Genomic DNA, 18,849 nt, shown 5'->3' on the forward strand with positions numbered 1-18,849 from the left:
CTTTTCATTGTATTTTAGTTCACAGATGTGAGACTGGATGAGCTCAAGTAATTAGCTTTGCAGCAGGATGTGCAGACAGATCTTAGGACACTGACAGCTCCAGGGTCACCAACATGTCCTGGACATCTTGGCGGAAGATGGAAGAAGGCCCCTGCTGTGCCTGGCAGGCTGCACACAGGGCACATTGCTAGAACGGCGTCAAAGCGCGTTATCCTCTGCTTCGCTGCCAGGATCCACAACTGGCCCGATCGGCTCGGTGATTCAGTAACCGCAGGTCTGTTACTCCAAAGACGTGCAAGTCTTTAAAGCACTGTATGTGACTCATGGCAGTACGGTCACCTCTGAGTCCCTCGCCCCGCAGATAATGACAGCAGGTAATGGGGAAGTGTGGGGCCACATCCGCAGAGATCTTCCCACAGGAGCCCTTCCCTTCTCCCGCGGCGAGAGCCAGGGCTGCCCTGTTTCCTCAGCGAGCACTCGGCTCTCTGGGAGTTTTAAGATTAGGTCTTCTGTGTCTGCCAAAGCATTTAGCCCTGAGGATAGTACTCGGGGCAAGAGGACGGAGCTCTGTGCGTAATTTGCCTCTCATGCGAAAAGGAAAGTTCAAGAGAGATGATTATATTAGGACAGCGTATGAGAGCATTTTGACAGCTGCCCTGATTTACTAACCCAAACCTCTGGAGTAAGGGAATTGGATACTCAAATCTGATGTCAAAAGGAGCCAAGCACCTAATTTTTTTCAGGCTCTTCTCAAATCCCAGAGTATATTTCTCAACTAATTGAGAGCATATTCTCTTTAATTGAAACTCACGGGACACATTTCTTTTTATTCTGTACAAATGCTCTTCTGGACTTCATCTTCCCGTTATGCACTAAAATTTACTGCTACAAGACAGTAAGATGGAAAAAAAATCTCCAAATGCACCCAGAAAACAAGACAAACAAATAAGATTAACAACAATGAATTGTTTTTGAAACAATAACCTGCAAACAACTGTCATAGAACAAGGCTTAATATAGGCATGCCATATGAAGCAAGAATTACTTACTACAAAAAAACTCATGTTATAGCCTTTCTGTGAGAGAGGTCACAAACAAAATCATTAAAATATTTTCAACTAAGCTGTGCGGCAGAGTCCCTTATTTTCTTCACACTTACTGTTATCATCATTGCTTAAAGCTCATATTAAAAGAGGCTTTAAATCTAAAACAGAGCATTAACTATTTACAAGATAAATACATTTGTGAGGAGCTCTCTTGTTTATGACAAAGAAACATTGTTCAGCTCATGAGGCATGGACAACATATATGATTTTAATCTTCTAAACAGTTCAAATACTCAAGTAATATGTTCTCATTCTGACTAAAATATGACATCCTCTGGTTTCCCTCTGGTTCACAAGAAACATTCTGTTTACTACCAGTTTTCCAGATTCCTATGGAAATATTCAAATTATAGCTGCTATAAAAAAGTTATTTTTTAAATAAATTAATACACATAGGAATAGTAAAGATGAATGGACTTTACCTTCTTCTTCACTAAAGTGGTTGAGTTAATTTTATTCCTATCTTCAAAGCCTTAGCTCAAAATAACCATTAAAAATTTCTGCACAACCAACATACATATTCTTCATTACAGAAATCACTGGAAATTACCAAAACTATTCACGTATTTCTCAGATTCTACTCACACTTTGAAAGTATATTTTTCATTGCAACCAATAACTACTTTCTTTTCCACTCTGCTGTGCATTACAAACATCAAGAGTTTTGTGCCTACAAATCCTTCCCTCAAGTTTAATGAGAACAGTTTGCCCCACAGTGTCCCTGGTTAAGACCCAATCTCCATTGGGAAATCATTTCCACTGTTGCTTCTCTCAATTGGATTAAAGGGAAGAACAGAACTAGGTCATGCTCACAATATTACCAAAGAGCTTCCATAGCGGTGGGGTTTCCCAGCAGCTTCACTGACTATCATTCTTTCTAGTAAGTGAGAACTTGCAAGTTTCACCTATCAAAACCATCAGAAAAATCAAAAGAAATTTTTATCTAGGTGAAGTTCTGCAGGACTAGTTAAAAATAACTCTGTGATTTCTAGTACAATTTGATTTGTCTAAAATTTCTCAACAGAATAGCATATATATATATAACATTTAATCCAAAGGTAACTGCTGAGGATAGGTATTCCGAAGAAAAGAAGTAATACCTACATAACACTTTTTTTCTTTTGTCAATGCAGAATAGCTATCAAAACTATGACAGTCCTTCTACCAGCAAGCTATTAGAAATAGCTTTTGTTCCTCACTCTACCCCCTTTCTCTATAGGAGTGCTTTTTCTGTTAAATTACCTGCCCCAACGATCTCCAGTCTAGGCTTGCACTTCCAATGTACACATGCTGTTTATCAACAATCCAGAAAGACGACTGAAGCCGGCCTTCATTATATGCTGACATGTTCATGTACAACACTTCGGCACCTAGAAATTTAAGGACACAGCAGTGAGTAATATAGTTTAAAATAACAGAAATTGAAAAAAGTGAAAATAAAAAAGTCGCATTTTAGGGTCTCAGCTATCAAAACTAGTGAATGGCATCAATTAGACATATCATTATGATTTAAGATTAATAATAAACAATGTTACTGTCACACTGTTTAAGATCCTACTTAACATATATTCCAGAAAAACACGACCAAGGAACATTCCCATGGGTTATACTGTTTACTTATCTTTCCCCAATTTTAGAACCACATAATTCTCATTTTTTCCTCAGTATTGTACATCCTCAAAGCTGTATAAAGTTCTGTTCTGTAACTTATACATGCTGTGTATTGTAATAACGAACTTAAAAATACCATCTCAATTACACCCCCTACCCAAGAAGCAGGCTCTACTCATTTGCACTGTGGGATCAAAGTGTTAAGTATACAGGGGCTGAGAGCCAAATTAAGCAGAGAGGAAATAAATCAAGGCTTGGTACACTGCAACTTCACCTAATCCTACTTTTCTGTGACATTTAAACTATCACTTTGAATTGCATCCTTTTAGTGAGGATTACAGGCCTCTGAAATCAAAGCCAGGGCATGTTGGCTCCATCACGTAAGAATGAATCAGGTCTCATCGGTATGCTTGCAGTGCTGAACTCAGAATATGTTTAATATTAGATGAGTTCATGGGATTTCTCACATCATTATTGTTCCTTCAGTGCTCCAATGTTTGCAAGATTAGGTGATTAATCTGAAGTAATCATTGCTGAAGGCAATTTAAAATACGCCAGCTGCCTTCTCATAATGTAGGAAGCTGGAAGGAGAGAAGTGTCAGCCAACAGCAGACTGGAGGGCAGTAACAGCGCCAGCCGGCTGCCATTAAATATTCATGTGGTTTCCAGCACTGCAAATTCCAGCAAAGGTGGGATAGAAGTTAGGGCTTTAAGGCCGTTTCAGGATATTGAGGGATCTAAAATACTTTTCTTTTTATATATGTTCACCTTTTAAGAAACATTCAGGTCACATTTTGAAGTTATAATTACCAGTGCTAAAAATTTTCCTTTTATAATGAAAACTGTAATTCTCATGTGGATGAATGAACCTAGAAGTTGAGGCACCAAGAAAAAGTCAGATAAGGTGACACTTTTCATGAAGCATGAAATATGCAGCACAGGATTTTGAGTAGGTTACGTAATTTAGAGTATGGTTGTAGAATTACATTTTGTGCAATTCACTTGCCTATCCATTTTTTTCAGACCTCACTCTTCCACATTTATCTATGCCTAGAAACAGGTATTTCCCAAATGTTACTCCTCTGAACGTGTTGCTAATGACTTCTAATCCATGCATTAATAAGGAGAATTACACTCTTTAATGAGATGAATATGGGTGAAAGGAAAAAGAAACTGGAAAAGACTCCAGAAGGCACAAAATAGTATAAATTGCTCTGTAATGAACAAACAAAACATAAAGCAACTCTTTCTATTACCTAAGAAAACAATTCTGTAAGGTGCTAAACTTACAGAACATTAACATAATAATAATTAACATTAACATAATAACATGGTTATTTTTAAACACAGCTTTCAAATAATTAGTTTTAACACAGCAATTTGCTCTCATGTTTTCTTCACATACTTCCATTTGCCAATTAAAGTGGCATGAATTTAACACCTGCAACACAAAATAGCACCAAATAGGCCATGATTAAAGTGTTGAAATTTTTTATTGGAAAGCTGAAAAAGTCTGAAGCAACACTGAACTTCCTCAAAGTCTAAAATAAACACAGTCTGAAAAGAGGGTATACAATAGTGAATAAAGATGCTGATTGCCAGAGTTACAACAGGAGACTATTTTGCCAACAATATTTACATTAAAAAGATTTGTTAAAAATATTGGACATTTTAGGAAAATTGACCCAAAATTATAGGTGCAAGAGTCTAGAATTTGGGGGCAGGTTTCCTGTGGGCATGCACAGTGGAATGAAACTATCATTCTATCTATACTTCCCCTATCAAAAAAAATGCAATGTAGGAAATACTGCCTACCATTCAAATCAAAACCAGGAAAAAGAAACATGCATCAGTGTTGATAATTGCCTCTGTTTTAAGAGTCCTGAGATATTGTGCTAAAACAGGCTTATCAGGCTTTCAGCACAATCCATCATCCCTAGTGCGGTACAGGTCCCATGAGAAAATTAAACCAGACTGATCAATACATGAAGCCATAACAGAACTCTTTATCATGCTTCAGTCTCAATTACACAAAGCTCTGGGTCATCAGAGTTCAATCAGAAGGCATAATTTGTGGGTTTGATTGCTAATATAGATGCCAGACTCTTAAAAACCAGATCCAATAATTTTGGCTCACTGAATATTAAACTCCTGCGTGACAGCCCAGGGAAAAGTAGTGCTCTCACTTAAAAGTCAAGTGGATTTGCCTGCCCCATAAAATTCTGCACTGTAAAGGTTGGCACAGCTTGCCCTTTTCCTGCAGCACAGAGAACACTGAAGGGATCAAAGTGTGCTTTAAATGACAGAGATACGCCTGAGTACTTTTTCTTCCAGATGGAGAGGTTTTGAACTCTGCAAAAGGGAGATGACTGATGCAGCCTGGTGATGCCAGAGGAGCCCCTGCCCTTGAGAACCTGGACCTTCTCTGCACAGAGGCAGCAGCCCCTTACAGATGCTGCACTTGGTATCTTACTCACTCATACTGGAACAAGAAGACAGAAGAGTACTGCAAAAAGAAAAAGACTGACTTCCAGTCCATTTCCCAAGGAAATTCACTATCCCAGAGCAGATGAATGGCATGATCAAGTGCTAAGCACCATGCCCTGCCATGCAACAGGCTGTTTGCCTCACAGTCTGCTCCTGCAAGAGTGTTGGGAAGGCCACAAAGCATGCTTGACTTTAAGAACAGGAACTTAAGGCTACCATCTTTTCCATATACATGAGTTGAAACACTGTAAGTAGTTAACAAGAGACATTATTCAAGAGCTCACTCTGCATAGCCTCTATTCTGCAAAAAATTGGTGTTGTCCAGAAATGCATCCTGGTGCAATTGTGCTGCAGCATATGTGAGCCACATATTTTGCTACCACTCAGCCAAGGTCCCCAAGCAGCTATATAAGCTGGGAGAGAGCCCGAGCAGCAGGACATGGACAGGGCCCCTGCACTGGATCTACTGAATGGGCTGCAGAAGAGCACCAGGACGCCGTGGATTCAATGCCCACAGCAGTCTAGGATACTACTCTGTTGTCCTGGTATGGAGCCAATTCATCTCCCTGACGGATACAGCAAAGGCTTTTGTAAAGAAAACCCAGAAAGAGCAACTGTTGAGGCTGCTATTATCACAGCTGTCTTGAAAGCAAACACGCGAAGTCTGCCTGCAACAGTTTCCAATAGCACCAGTTACAGGCTAAACTCACTCTGGAGTTAGCAAACATAACGCCCAAGAAACAGAAGTTGCATTTGCTTGTACATGGCTAAAATTGGCCTTCTGTCTTCACAACTTTCCTACTTCCGCTACCGAGTTTTTCAAACCAGAGAGAAAGAAATAGGGGAAAGGAGAAGAATCTAAGTGTTGTGAGGAGAGCTGGGGCTATCTGAGAAGTCGCTGCAACAGCCGTTGGTGATTTGCAACAGGCAGAGCAATGATGAGAGAAGGATCTACAGCTCTGACCTCGTCATCCCTGACAGGCAGAAACTGCCTCACAGCAGAACTGGAGATACAGGAGCTGACGGCACAAGCTGGGACCGGAGGTCACGCTCAAGCCCAGGAGAAAGGGCTGTGGAGGCAGGAACGGCAGCGCTGCCAAGGCACAAGAGACAGATGGGGGCTTTTCAGTGCCTCTTATGGCAGGTTTAACCCACCAAATCTTCCTACACCGCATCTCATTCACTATGCGTCTTTCCGATGGCGTTCCCCACATGTGGCCACCAACAAACTGACCACAGTTGTAGCAGTTGCTCTCCTTTACACACTCTGTTCTTGAGGTTCCTTCACTCTCATCACCACACGCTTTTCTCACAGCAGGCTTTCTTTTTTCCTCCTAAATCTACGCATTCCCAAGCAAATATTCTAACTAATATGACCTTTAAATTGGAATCTGAGAATCTGAGCCACGGCCTATTTTTTAACCCTGCTGCTGACAGACATTTGGCACTCATTTGATTTTCATCTGTTCATGTTGGCGTGTGGCCTCAAGCCAGAGCCAAGAGCAGACTTAACCAGCGCACACCATGGGCCCAGCGCTCACAAAGGCGGCACTCGAGAGCACAACGAGTGCGTCAGCACCCAGTGGGGCACCGTGCACGGCCTCCCTTGGGGGCTCCCACAGGCTGTGGGCAGCACGCCCTGCACTTGCCATTGCTCCAGAGAGCAGCTGCTCTCTTCCTGCTAAGCAGCCTTCTCCGAGCAGTACGGGTGCAGTTAATCATGGTGTGCTAGCTTAGAAAGACCGACGACAAATCCTTCATTACCCTGCCCTGAGAGGCACAACTCATCTTCTAAGATACAATCTGTTCTAAGAAACCTGGATGTGTGAGTATATATGTACACATGTACAAACACGTGTCTACACATATGTTCCCCTCAAATAAATAGTTTTCAAAGTAAACATCTCCTTCCCCACATTTTTGCTATGGATATATATATATACTTATTTGTCTTCAATTACGAGCCTTAGCCGAAAATGCAGCTATGAATACTTTTTTATTCCATAGTGACAAAAACTCAAGAGTTATCCATATCTGGCTCACGAGTGTCAGAGTATCTGTCTCATACTAGACAGACACAAGTGACCCAAGCAGAGGATCATATCTCTGGGAATTTTTATGCCTTTTTTTTTTTTTTCTCTTAACTGCTTGTGAAAAGTCTGGAGCTGTTCCAGGAGCTCCATTAGTGCGACCTGTCAGCACTCAGAGGAGGACGAGTACAAAAGCAGGGGAGCGCGCAACTTGACAATACAAAGTTATTTTTACTACAGCTCTGAATGATTAAAAAGCAAACTTTAAACTAGACTATTTACTATTTCTGTGTTCTTTATGGAATATTGGATTCAAAATGCAATTTTGAAGTCTGCCTGGCCCCAGAAGGATTAATCATCCAGACTTATTTGAAAGAGAGCACACTCAAGGACTTTTAGGGAAATGTCTGATGGTAATACCTTAACTACATGTCAGTCGTTTTGTTCCCATTCCCCTCCCCTCCTCACACACATCCCTCTCCTTTTTAAAAACTGCCAGGACCAAAGCTTGCCATTCCACAATGATCCTCCATTTGTCATTTCAGACCCATAAATAATCTAAAGAAACAGAGAACAATAAAAAACCTTGCTACGTTTTCTTTAGCAGCTCCATATGCTGCTAAATGCCAGGCAAAACAGAACAAAAAAACCCCACTGCAGCTACTCAAAGCAATCGTCTCCTATCAACAAGCTCAAGCAGTCTTCTGAACATCATCTCAACACAACCCACACTCAGAGCACCTTGATTTGATATGGCAGCCTTAAACTACAGCATTCAAATAATGTATATTACAAAAATCTCTTGAACTTGAAAGAGAGCCCCCCTTCCTGATGAAGATATTTTAATTAAAAAAATACTGCTGCATTTTAGGTCACCAATGTCACATTTACATTTTTGAGGAATTTGGAAGCACTGGGCAGAAACCTCTGACTGTAGTTCCATGGGCCACGTAGCTAATTTCTGAGGGCTTCCTGCCACTGGGTGCTGTATGGACATGGAGGGATTCAACTGTTCAGAGCTGCAGTATGACTTGATTAGAACAAATTTCTCCAAAATATGCTGTGTGCTACATGCTGCCGCCATTCACCTCCCTTGCCATATCAAGGGTCTCCTGGAGGAGCTGCTGAGCATGCAGAGCATTTCAAAACCGAACTCCCTGGCCAAAAATGAAGTAGTAATGAATGGTGACCTGGCATGGTCACTCAAACATTTCTTTTAACAGTAATAGTGGAATGTATGGATCTCATTTTAGCTGCCCAACTCCTTCCCTCCATCTCCTCCTCAGCCACGCCCAAGTAGCTTTTGGGGCAACAAACAGGATCAAAAAATGGGATCCAGGTAAAAACAAGTAAAAAAATAAAATAGTTATTTCAAGTGTATACCCCATTCACTAGTACAGCTCACCACATGGCAGTAAACAGTTTTTTTCTTGACACAGTTTTTTTTTGAGCGTGGAGCAGGGATGGGAAGGATTGGCTGGTGGCTGACTGGGCACAGGAAGGTGCAGGAGCTGCTTTTGCCAATGCTTAAAGATGCATCCATATAATCATAACCTCAGTTATTCTGAAAAATCAGGCTTCTGAGAAGTTTGGGTTGGAAAAATCCCGTACTACTCTGCCTTTTATCCTGTGCAACCATTTGCTCTGTACTAACAAAGCAGATTGAACAGTACCCACATTTGCTCAGGTGACATTTCCCACAAGTTGCTTGCACAGGGGCTTGCAGCAACACTAAAGATCCAGGAAAAGCTGTCAGAGGACCCTCATGTGTGCAGGGTTTGTTCATTATATTCAGAAAGGCGGATTCTTGAGAACAAAGGAAAGGTCAGAATTAATTTCTTTAAATTGCTTGTTTAACTTCAATGACATCTTTTTAATAGCTTGGAAGCTAGCTAGTTCCCAAGGTAACATTTTTCTAAATATACGTCTTAGAGGACCTTCCAAGGTTTCAGATGTTGGCCTTTGTTGTCCTAGTCCAAACAACCAAAAGACCAATTTCTCAGTCAAGCATCCTGCTGAAAGCAGAGTTCAGCGTCAGAGCGCTACGGCTTTCACCCAGAGGAATGCATTCTGCACAGCCTAGCTTGACCTTTTGATTTATTCAGCAGGAAAACTGACACCTAACCAACACGCTTCCCCCCCAGCCTGCTGAAGAGAGGAGAGACAGGCCTGACAACTTTTCTTTGCAATGCCAGCCCATGCAACAGAGCACAATTTTTGACCCACCGAATGAAGCACCAGCAGTTAGGGCCTTATGGCGGGGCTGGCACATCGTGCCAAGCAGGGCAGCATGGAGCTAGGAGTTCTCCTCTTTAACCACAGAGCAAGATACAGCATAGGCATGCTCTGCTCCAGCTTTCCTACAAGCACTCGAGCTATATAGTCACATGTGAGTGTGTTTCACTAACCTGTCCACAGATTTCTGGGCTGCAGCCAGGGAGGAATCCTTAGAACAGGGGGCCCTGGTCCTTACACATATGGAAATTCCGTTTCCAAAGAAAAAGTGCTTCACTTTATGTTAGTTTCTTACTAACAAAAGTTAGTTATGAAAATTTTATATTTACATATCCTACCACAATGGGTCTACTTTATTCTTAATAGAGACACATACACCACATCAGCACTGGCAGGCAGAGGAATCCAGCATAACTTAAAAAGATGCAAACAGCTTTTCCTTACTGTGTAATCATTTTACTGAAAGTAACAGTCATTTCATGTCCAAGTTCTTCACATATTTTCCTGCTTGATACAGCAAACAGAAATCTTCATGTTTTGTGGACATGTAACTTTCAATCACCTTTTACTTCTTTAAGAGCAATTTAAGTTGTTTCATATAAACAATAATAGCTTTTCTGAATAACGTTTTGACAGCATTGCTGATCAGTACAGTGGTTTCCCCTTAATAGCACTCAGCATTTCTCTAGAAAAATAAGAAAAACAACATTTCCAGAGAATAAATCTATGTTTTGTGAGTATGATGATTCTTCAGAGCCTGTAACAACTTTAATTTTCTACATCTTTTGTTGCCCTTCATTATTGCAGAGTAGGCTGCTCATTTACTAGATGGAGCTATGCAAGTGATTGCTTTACAGATTGGGAGAACTAATTTTCTTAGTTGATTTAGGCAACAAAGCATATTACTTCTTCAAAGACGACCATTTTACAGTCAGTGAAAGAATGACTGAAGTTGGAATATGGTTTTCTTTCTTTGCCTAATTATAATTGCATAAGTTCCTACTATAAAAGAAAGCTGTTTTAAATACATTAAGAGAGATTAGTAGATTCATGCACTCTTCCCTCTCACACCTCCCAGCCTCTCTTTTCTTTACTAAGATTAGCATTACGAAGAACTAGATTCATTTGTGAACCTTCTAGATGAAACAGCCCAGAATTCAGGGACACTTTTTAATCTCAGTATATGAAGAATTAGAATCACAGTCTTCTATGAACCAAGAAGGCTAACACCCTGTAAGGAAAAAAAAAAAAAAAAAAACTACTGAATATTTCATCTCTCTTTTTAACTTATCATGATTTCATTTGTCTCTTTATGATATTATGAAATATCATTTGGATGTTTCAAAACCTTCAGTATCTGTCATTTCTAAATGTGTTGATTAGTAATAACAACACTTGCACAATTGTCCCCAAAATGTGGTACTCAGACCCTCTCTCTATACATATGTGTGTGTGTGTGTGTATCTGCATCTTTGGCTTATGGCAGTTTCCTTCCCTTGAAAGAAATCCCAGTATTGGTACCCACGAAAGCAGACAAAGAGGATGGCAACGAGATGAGGACAACTACTGTTGATGAGCGCTCAACCGTCTCAGTCGTAACTGCTGAAAAAGTGAGATAATGTGTGGCTCCGAGAGAGAAAGGGAAGGGTTAAAGGAAATACTAGCAGGTGTGAGGGAGCCTTGCACTAAATAACTGCCAGAAACATGATATAAAAGAAATAAAGTAGCATAACTATACTTTTTTAAAGATTCACAGCAACAATCCAGTCCCAAGCCACCTCTGTAGTCAGCATGTTGCACAAGGCTTTGGGTAGGTGCCCAAGGTTACTTTCGCAACCCAGATGGTGCTCTGTGAGTCTCAGATCAGTGAAATGGGTGGAGGTCGGTGCTACATATTGCAGCCAGATGGACACATCTTTAGAGCTAGCAACCAGGTCCCCCAAAAAAGGGGCCCTCATGTTCTGCTACTGATTCTTCTACACAGTTCCCCCAACTCCGGCCAACATCATATAATCCTGAACTACCACTTCTTGTCTTTATGATACCTTCATAAAAGAAATAGTCTTTTCCATACTTCAATAAACTGATTCTCTGAGCAGCTCTTTGTGATTATCTGCAGGCTAAAATACACAAGTGAGCTAGGTGACTTGGCCAGGGCCATACAAGGAAGGAAGCAGCACCACCCAAACTAAATCTGGGTCTGCCAGTGGCCCAGTTATTTCCTATTGCTTATTCTTACTACTTTTCTCTCAGCATCTTTTCCTGCCTCTTTCCTTTGATCCTGTCCTATTATCCTGACAGGTCAGCCTTTGATTCTTCAATTTCTAATTTTTATTTCGTTCCTTTCATCTACCTTGCTACAAGCTCACGAAGAACCTACCTTGCCTTTTCTCTTTGGATGTTTTCCTAATTTACTTAGTTTTCTGTTTCTGCCTTTCACTTTTTCTTTTCATCTGATTTGTCATAGATTTTCTATTTATTTAAATTCCTCTCTTGCTTCCTCCCACCACACTTCACTCTTCCTCTCTTGCACCCGCTCCCACTTAATTCTCAGTCTATCATTTCACTCTTGCCCTTGCCCCCTTATTCACTATTCCATTTTTCACATATACTTATTAAGATATTCATTCACTCCCCCATTCTGCACTTGCCCGAGGAATATATTTTACTCTCCAAAAACATGAGCAGCATGGTAAACTCTGTAAGGCCTAGAAACAAGCCTCTGGAAGGGAAAGAAAGATTTTCCTCAAAGTTTTAGGGTTATTCAAGACTTTAGGTACCTGGTCATGTTCTTTTTATTTATTTATTTATTTCATAAGTGCTTGAACTTCTGCAGGTATTAACTTATGATATACTTATTTAATGTAGACAAAGAACATTACTGACTTGTTGCAGATTTGGACTCTGGCAATGTCTTCTTGATTTCTTAGTCTGCACAACAACTGAAGCTTGGCATTTACTTCTCACCATGGGCCTAATGTTCTTAAAAGAACAAGGCATTTTGACAGTTTTTTAAAAATAATTTACCCATGCAGAACAGACATTGCTGCTCTGTTGTAGCACAAGAATCTTGCATTGATTTACTATTGCTCTGATCAGCCCATTGGATACAATTTGAAGGCTTCATCGTTCTGTTTCAGATGCACAGATGTTTCATACACAAAAAATAGAAAAAAATTTAGAGAGAAAAACTCCCTAATGTTACAAGCAGAAAAAAAATCATCTAATGCACTAATGAAAAATAAAAAGCATGTCAGGAAAAAAAAATGCTTTGATGCTTAAGTCTCTGAGAAAATACATGGTAGGCACAAAATCAATAGCTTTTCAGTTAGCAGGTTTTCTTTTCTTTTTCTTTTTCTTTTTTTTTTTTTTTTAAGAAAGGTACTGACATATCTATCTGAATACTGAGATGAAGCATAGTAAATACACAGACAAGGCAGCAATTCCTGAATTGAAGCAATGGAAAAGAAATCAAAGTAGTATTCAGCAGGGCCATATGAAGCCATTCTGCTATGGGATGGGATCTGGACCTTGAAGTAAGGCAGACTGTTGCTGTAGGAGCTATATTTTGGGTATTACAAAATACAGAAAAAAAGGGAGCAAATGAAGCTAGGTTTTGAGAGAAGAAAGAAGGATAGTTGCATATTTAAAGCACCTGAAAACTACTGAGAATATTTGGATCTCACGGCAGATGTGCCATAAAGCTTCTCTGCATGTGAGAGGCCAGACCAGGTGCATTTCTCATTTTCTCAGGACTTAGCTTGAGCCCTTGGGATCTAATTCTGTTTGCAGCCACGCTGATGTGCGTTAAGTGCTACAGAATGATAAATACATTTTAAAGAAAGAAAAATACCCACAGATTGTATGTATCACCAAAATATATGGAAGTTTTCATATTTATCTTTGTTTTTTCGCTTTTTCATCTCTAAAATGGAATAAAGCTATCCTCCATCTTATGGGACCACAGCATGCATTTATTTTTGACAATTCATGAAGACATCTCACTTCAGAATTGGGCATCACATAAAAAATGAAGCAAGTCTGTTTCCAAATGAAGCCCTGATTGATGTTCAAAAAGTGAAAGATGCAATCCTACAATGAAAATCACAGTGAAATAAATGTAATTAAAATTGATATGGTCCAATGGGAAAAGAGAATGCCATATCCAACTAAAGTTTGCATCATAACTGCAAGACAGCTTGATGGCCCAACGTAATGCAAAGGATGTACTTTTGGATACTATAAATGACTACTTCACAGACTCAAAAGCTACAAAGCAACTCTTGCAAGGATGACCACGCGGTATTCAAATCCAAAAACCTTCTGGGAACAATTCTAGGTCTGCATCCCTAACATTCATTGTGTTAACATTAGCTTCAAAAAGACCACCATCATTTCACGAGTGTGCACACAAAAAAGAACTTCAAGGTGAAAAAGAAGCATCTTTGCTGTTTCCTTGCAAGACATGAAAACGCTTTACGAGGGGTCCCAAGTAAATGTTTTTGATTTCCAAAAACAAATATGCCTCTCTCCCAAGAGATGATCAAAGTAGGCTAAAGAAGAACAATAGAAATAAAATAGCATCCTTCAGTAATTAGATTTGAATCCAAAAGAACAAAATTCTTAAAAAGTCAAATGTGAAGATATGATAAAGCAAATCAATAAGGTCTTGAGGAACAGTGGATAGCAAAGTTGCAGAACATGTTGCTGCTACGCATTTTGGATGGCAAAAATACAAGTAGATTTAAAAGTAATTTTACAAATTAATGAAGTCCAAACACCACAATGCACTGTTAAATCCCATTAATAAGAGAGTTCCTAATCTACAAATTGCAATTTATTCATCCTCAACTTGATTTAGTTGTTATACTCTTTCCTTAAATGTGTGATTCTGATGACGCTCCAATAGTACCAATAACAGACCCTTAGTGTGTTTTCTTTGTCTCAATATAGTTGCGCTATAACGCTTTGCTTAGGAACTCTCATTTTTGAAGGCTTCACATTGCAACCTTAATAAAGTTCTTTATTAAGAACTCATCTTTTTCTAAAGGAAAAGATGTCGAATGTACTTTGCTCCAAACTGTAAGCATTAAAGACAATCACTCTGCAAAGGTGTGAAATGACAGATGGAATGACAGAGAGTAAATTGAAAGTACCACTCCGGGAACTTTACTTCCAGATGAGATACCTTCAGAACAACCTTAATGTAATTAAGCTGTGTAAAGTCAGTTACAAAATATCAAAGAGCTGTAGAAGCCTAATATTAAAAAGTGATACAGGATTACCCAAATTATCAGTGGTAGCAAAATACGACAAGTCCTTGTTATGAAGATCGGTAGCTAATATTGCATAAGACAGCAAAATTTGGTCACATGACTTCACTTTATGGTACAGTTTTGTTACAGGCAGTAAATTTTCCTAAGAGTAGCCTTTCCAAAATGTTCACCAAAATCAAAAATAAATGATTCAGTGTCAGCTTGATTTGGACATTAATTAATGCTTTTAGATGCTTTTGGAAACTTCTTGTTTAATTTTGAGTACATAATACTTTAATTGCCGGTTTGAAATAGAAGCATTAAATCTATTGAGCTAAGCAGCAAATATACAGCTTAAAAAGTCCAAGTGTTGGTGCTACGTCACTTGAGACTATGCTTTCCTGTGAACTGCCCTGGTTTAGAATCACATTTCAATATAGATGATGTCAAAAGTTTCAACAAAGTGACAGACTCACTGACACCAGGAAAGCTGAAGCATGCTTGCTCACAAGCAACAGCATGCAGAATCTTACCAATAGCATCCAAATCCTACCAGCAAGACTGCAGTGACTGCCCAAAGCGTATTTCTAGGAAGTCCATGAGGTTTCAAGTGGATAAGAAAAGTCTGGGATTGTGTAAAGACAAAAAACAAAATCCACTCATAAAACATCACTGTTCATCATCTTAGCTTATGTAGCCAAGAGAAATCATGGGGCATGAATACTTCTGCAAAGGGAGCAAAAGATCACAGAAGAGTTGGAGCCGAAAGAGAACCCTGGATATCACCTAGTCCAACCACCTCGCTCAAACAAGGTCACCCACACCCTCAGGTGTTCCACCACTCAATCATCCTCACAGGGAGGTGTTTTCTTGTCTTCGTATAATTTCCTGTGTTTCACCTGGTGTCTCTTGCCTCTCATCCTGTCAGCAGGCAGCATCAAGAAAAGTCTAGATCTGTCCTCTTTACATTCTCCCATTAGACATTTACAAACATTGATCAGATCTCCCCAAGCCTTCTCTGCTCCAGGTTGAAGAGGCCCAACTCCCTCATCCTTTCCTCCTATAACAGATGCTCCAGTCCCCTAATATTTGTGGCCCTTCGCTAGATTCATTCCAATAAATTCATGTTTTCCTTGAACTAGAGAGCCCAGAATTGGACCCAGCACTCCAGATGTGGTGTCACCAAGACTGAGTAGAGGAGAAGGATCACTCTCCTCAATCTGCTGGCCACACTCTTCCTCATGCAGGATATGTAGACTGTCTTTGTTGTGCGGGCTCATTTTCAGCTTGGTGTCTGTCAGCACTTCCAGCTCCTTCTCCACAGAGCTGCTCTCCAGCAGGTCTGCCCCAGTCTGTTCTGGTGCATGGGGTTATTCCTATCTAGGTGCAAGATCCTGCACTTACCTTTATTCATCTTCACAAGGTTCCTCTCTGTCCATCTCTCCAGCTTGTCCAGATCACTCTGAACGGCAACACAATCACTGGTTTATCAGCTGCTCCTCCCAGTTTTGTATCATTTGCAAACTTGTGAGGGTGCTTCCAGTGGCGTGGGAACACCAGTAGTGATGGGCCTCCAGCAGGACTTTGTGCTGCTAATCACAACTGCCTGAGCGTGACACTTCAGTCAGTTTTGAGTCCACCTCACTGTCCATTTATTCAGTCCATACGCCATCAGTATGGCTACCCAACAAGTATTTTCCAAGCTCAGACAGCCCTGGCAGCTTCTCCAAGCAATTCTAGTAACTATAAGTAGGAATTTGCATGCTACCCATACACTATAAAAATGTAAAAATTCATTTCTGCTAACACCATCTGTTATTGGTTCTTCCGTGATAAAAAGTGCCAGTGACTCAAACCAACAATTCCCATACAAAAACAACCCATTCCAACATGCCACGTATCAAGCATTATTTTGGAGATGTTCCCTGTGGTGTGAACTCAGTATGTGGGACCTGATTAGTTATTACTAGACAAAAGCAATTTGTCTGTTCAAAGGATGGCTGGAGTAGCAATGTTCGTAGCTGTTCTGGAGTTTACAAAACAGAAGCTTGCTAATTCCTGCCAAATCCATGAATGCACATGCAGATTCAAGTAACAGATTAAAGAAATATGCAGACTGTGAATATGCACGAAAACCAAGATCAATCTATTGTACAAGACTTCAGATAGATTTCAAAGAAGAACTATGATATTGTTTCTGCTAAACACCTAAAAGTGTCTTAAGAGTGCTGCTGTCTAGCTTTAATTCATGAACAGGATGTGTAGTATTATATATCTACATTTCTTTGAATTGATGGCTACAGATATTGGAAAGCACATGACTGATTTTTCAAAATGCAAAAATATGTATTACCAATGCAAGGGTACTGTCCTTGGGAACAGGACAGCAGAGGTATGTAAATAAAGTCTACCGACATAAATGTGGTAGAACGAAGAATTAGAAGTTATTGCCTGCATATTTGGCTACTGTGGACACAAATCATTCCTGGCTTAAATAAACATTTCTCATCTCCCTCTTGGCAAAACAAGGCATTCCATTCAAGGATCTGTCTCCCATTAGAATTGCAGTTACAGTGGTTTTTATTTTCTCTCTCTAGGCTCTGTATGTCACAGTTTTATCGTACTAATTCTAGAATGTTAGAGAGCTCTGAAAAGCAGGCCACGCTGAAATATTCTTCCAAGTCAGTGAGTTTCAGACTCACAAGAGAAAATAAGTTGTTTCACATTACAATCTGACCACTATGGAGCCTAATTTGAGGCTGTTTTGCTATCTAGTGGAAATTCTATGCCCAAATTAGGTCTTCAGTTTCCTATACAACTTACAGGAAAAAATGAACCTTATCCGTTTTTTTTTTCTTTGTTTGTTTGGTTTTTTTTGAGGTACAAGACTTCTGAACTAGGTAATAGGAAACATCAAATACGTACTTTGTAGTTTGCCTTTCATTGCAAATTGCGCAGAGGGACCCATTCTCCAAAGGGGTTTCAAAATCCCGTCCTGCAGTTAGAAGCTTAAAATAATTCATTTACAAATAAGGATAAGTCACTCCTTTCAAAATACGCCTGGGTTAAGCAGAACGAGCAGAACAAGGATTGGAACCAGGTTTCTTCCATCTCCAGTGATGGATGACTACTATGGGGTCATCTTTGAATAGGGCTAGAGATTCTTTAAAACTGGAGCAGATCAAATATGAGATTCTGAGGGAGTTCCACTACAGAATATTCTCCAGCAGCAGTTCCTAAACTCTATTTTACCAGCTTTAGGATCTTCAATACTAGCTTAAACAACTTGATTTCTGTCAAGGCCTACAGTGTATGGTACAGTAGGCCTTCTCTCCTCCAAATAAAGAGTTTAGAAACCATAATCAGACAGAAGGATATCGAACCCAGTTCTGAGGTCGAAACTCAGACAGGTGCTCTGTATGTCAAAGACAACCTGTACTTCTATGCATATCTCTGAGATATTACACAGAAATTCTATTTACCCTCTCTTTTCAGCTAGGTTTTTTAACACTGGACATGGCCTACCTTACACTACAGGATCCAGCCCTCTAACAGAAAGAAGCAAGAATAGATTGCTTATGAATCCTCATGGAACTGAGACATAAAACTGATGCTGAACTTTTCCTTAATATCAACATTTTAGTGGATGTGTGTTTAGTGGATTCAACAACATCTACTAATGCACAAAGGAGTTTAGGTTCATAAACAGAGAAGCTTTTCCCAAAAACAAACAAGCAGAAGTTTCTGTGTGCTAGTGCTGCCTAGATGTTATGTAGGTACCTGAATGCTTAAAGCTCCCATGTGAAACTGGTAACAATTCCCTTTATTTTTAAAGAAAGGATGCAAGTAGTTTTGGAAATTTTGCTCCGTATTTCTCATGATGAAAATCCTGTCAAAGTTATTACACAGGTCCTAAGAAGTGCAGCATATAATGAGGTCTTTCATCCTGGATTTGGCTCCAAGATTGCTTGTCACAGGTTGAAAATTGTTGAGAAAATATCAGGAAACAATCTCCAGCAGCAGCTAAAAAAATTTAAATCAAAGCATGCATCTACTCTACAATGGGTATCCAAGGTATATTAAATAACAATAAAAAAGGAACAAAGCCTGATTCCCAGTAAATCA

The 18,849-nt window shown here is 39.8% G+C and overlaps 1 protein-coding gene across 1 annotated transcript in view; it reads right to left on the reverse strand.

Moving 5' to 3' along the window:
* Positions 1-18,849, reverse strand: part of PLD5 (phospholipase D family member 5) — a 170,967-nt gene that overhangs the window by 36,250 nt on the left and 115,868 nt on the right. Inside the window, exon 5 of the mRNA XM_088524166.1 lies at positions 2,349-2,476. Coding sequence (XP_088380292.1) covers positions 2,349-2,476 — 128 coding nt within the window. The remainder of the gene's footprint in view (positions 1-2,348; positions 2,477-18,849) is intronic.

This window comes from Tinamus guttatus, unplaced genomic scaffold (assembly GCF_059628265.1).
Source record: "Tinamus guttatus ecotype Peru unplaced genomic scaffold, ASM5962826v1 Tinamus_guttatus_pri_ptg000208l, whole genome shotgun sequence".
NCBI classification, from domain to species: Eukaryota; Metazoa; Chordata; class Aves; order Tinamiformes; family Tinamidae; genus Tinamus; species Tinamus guttatus.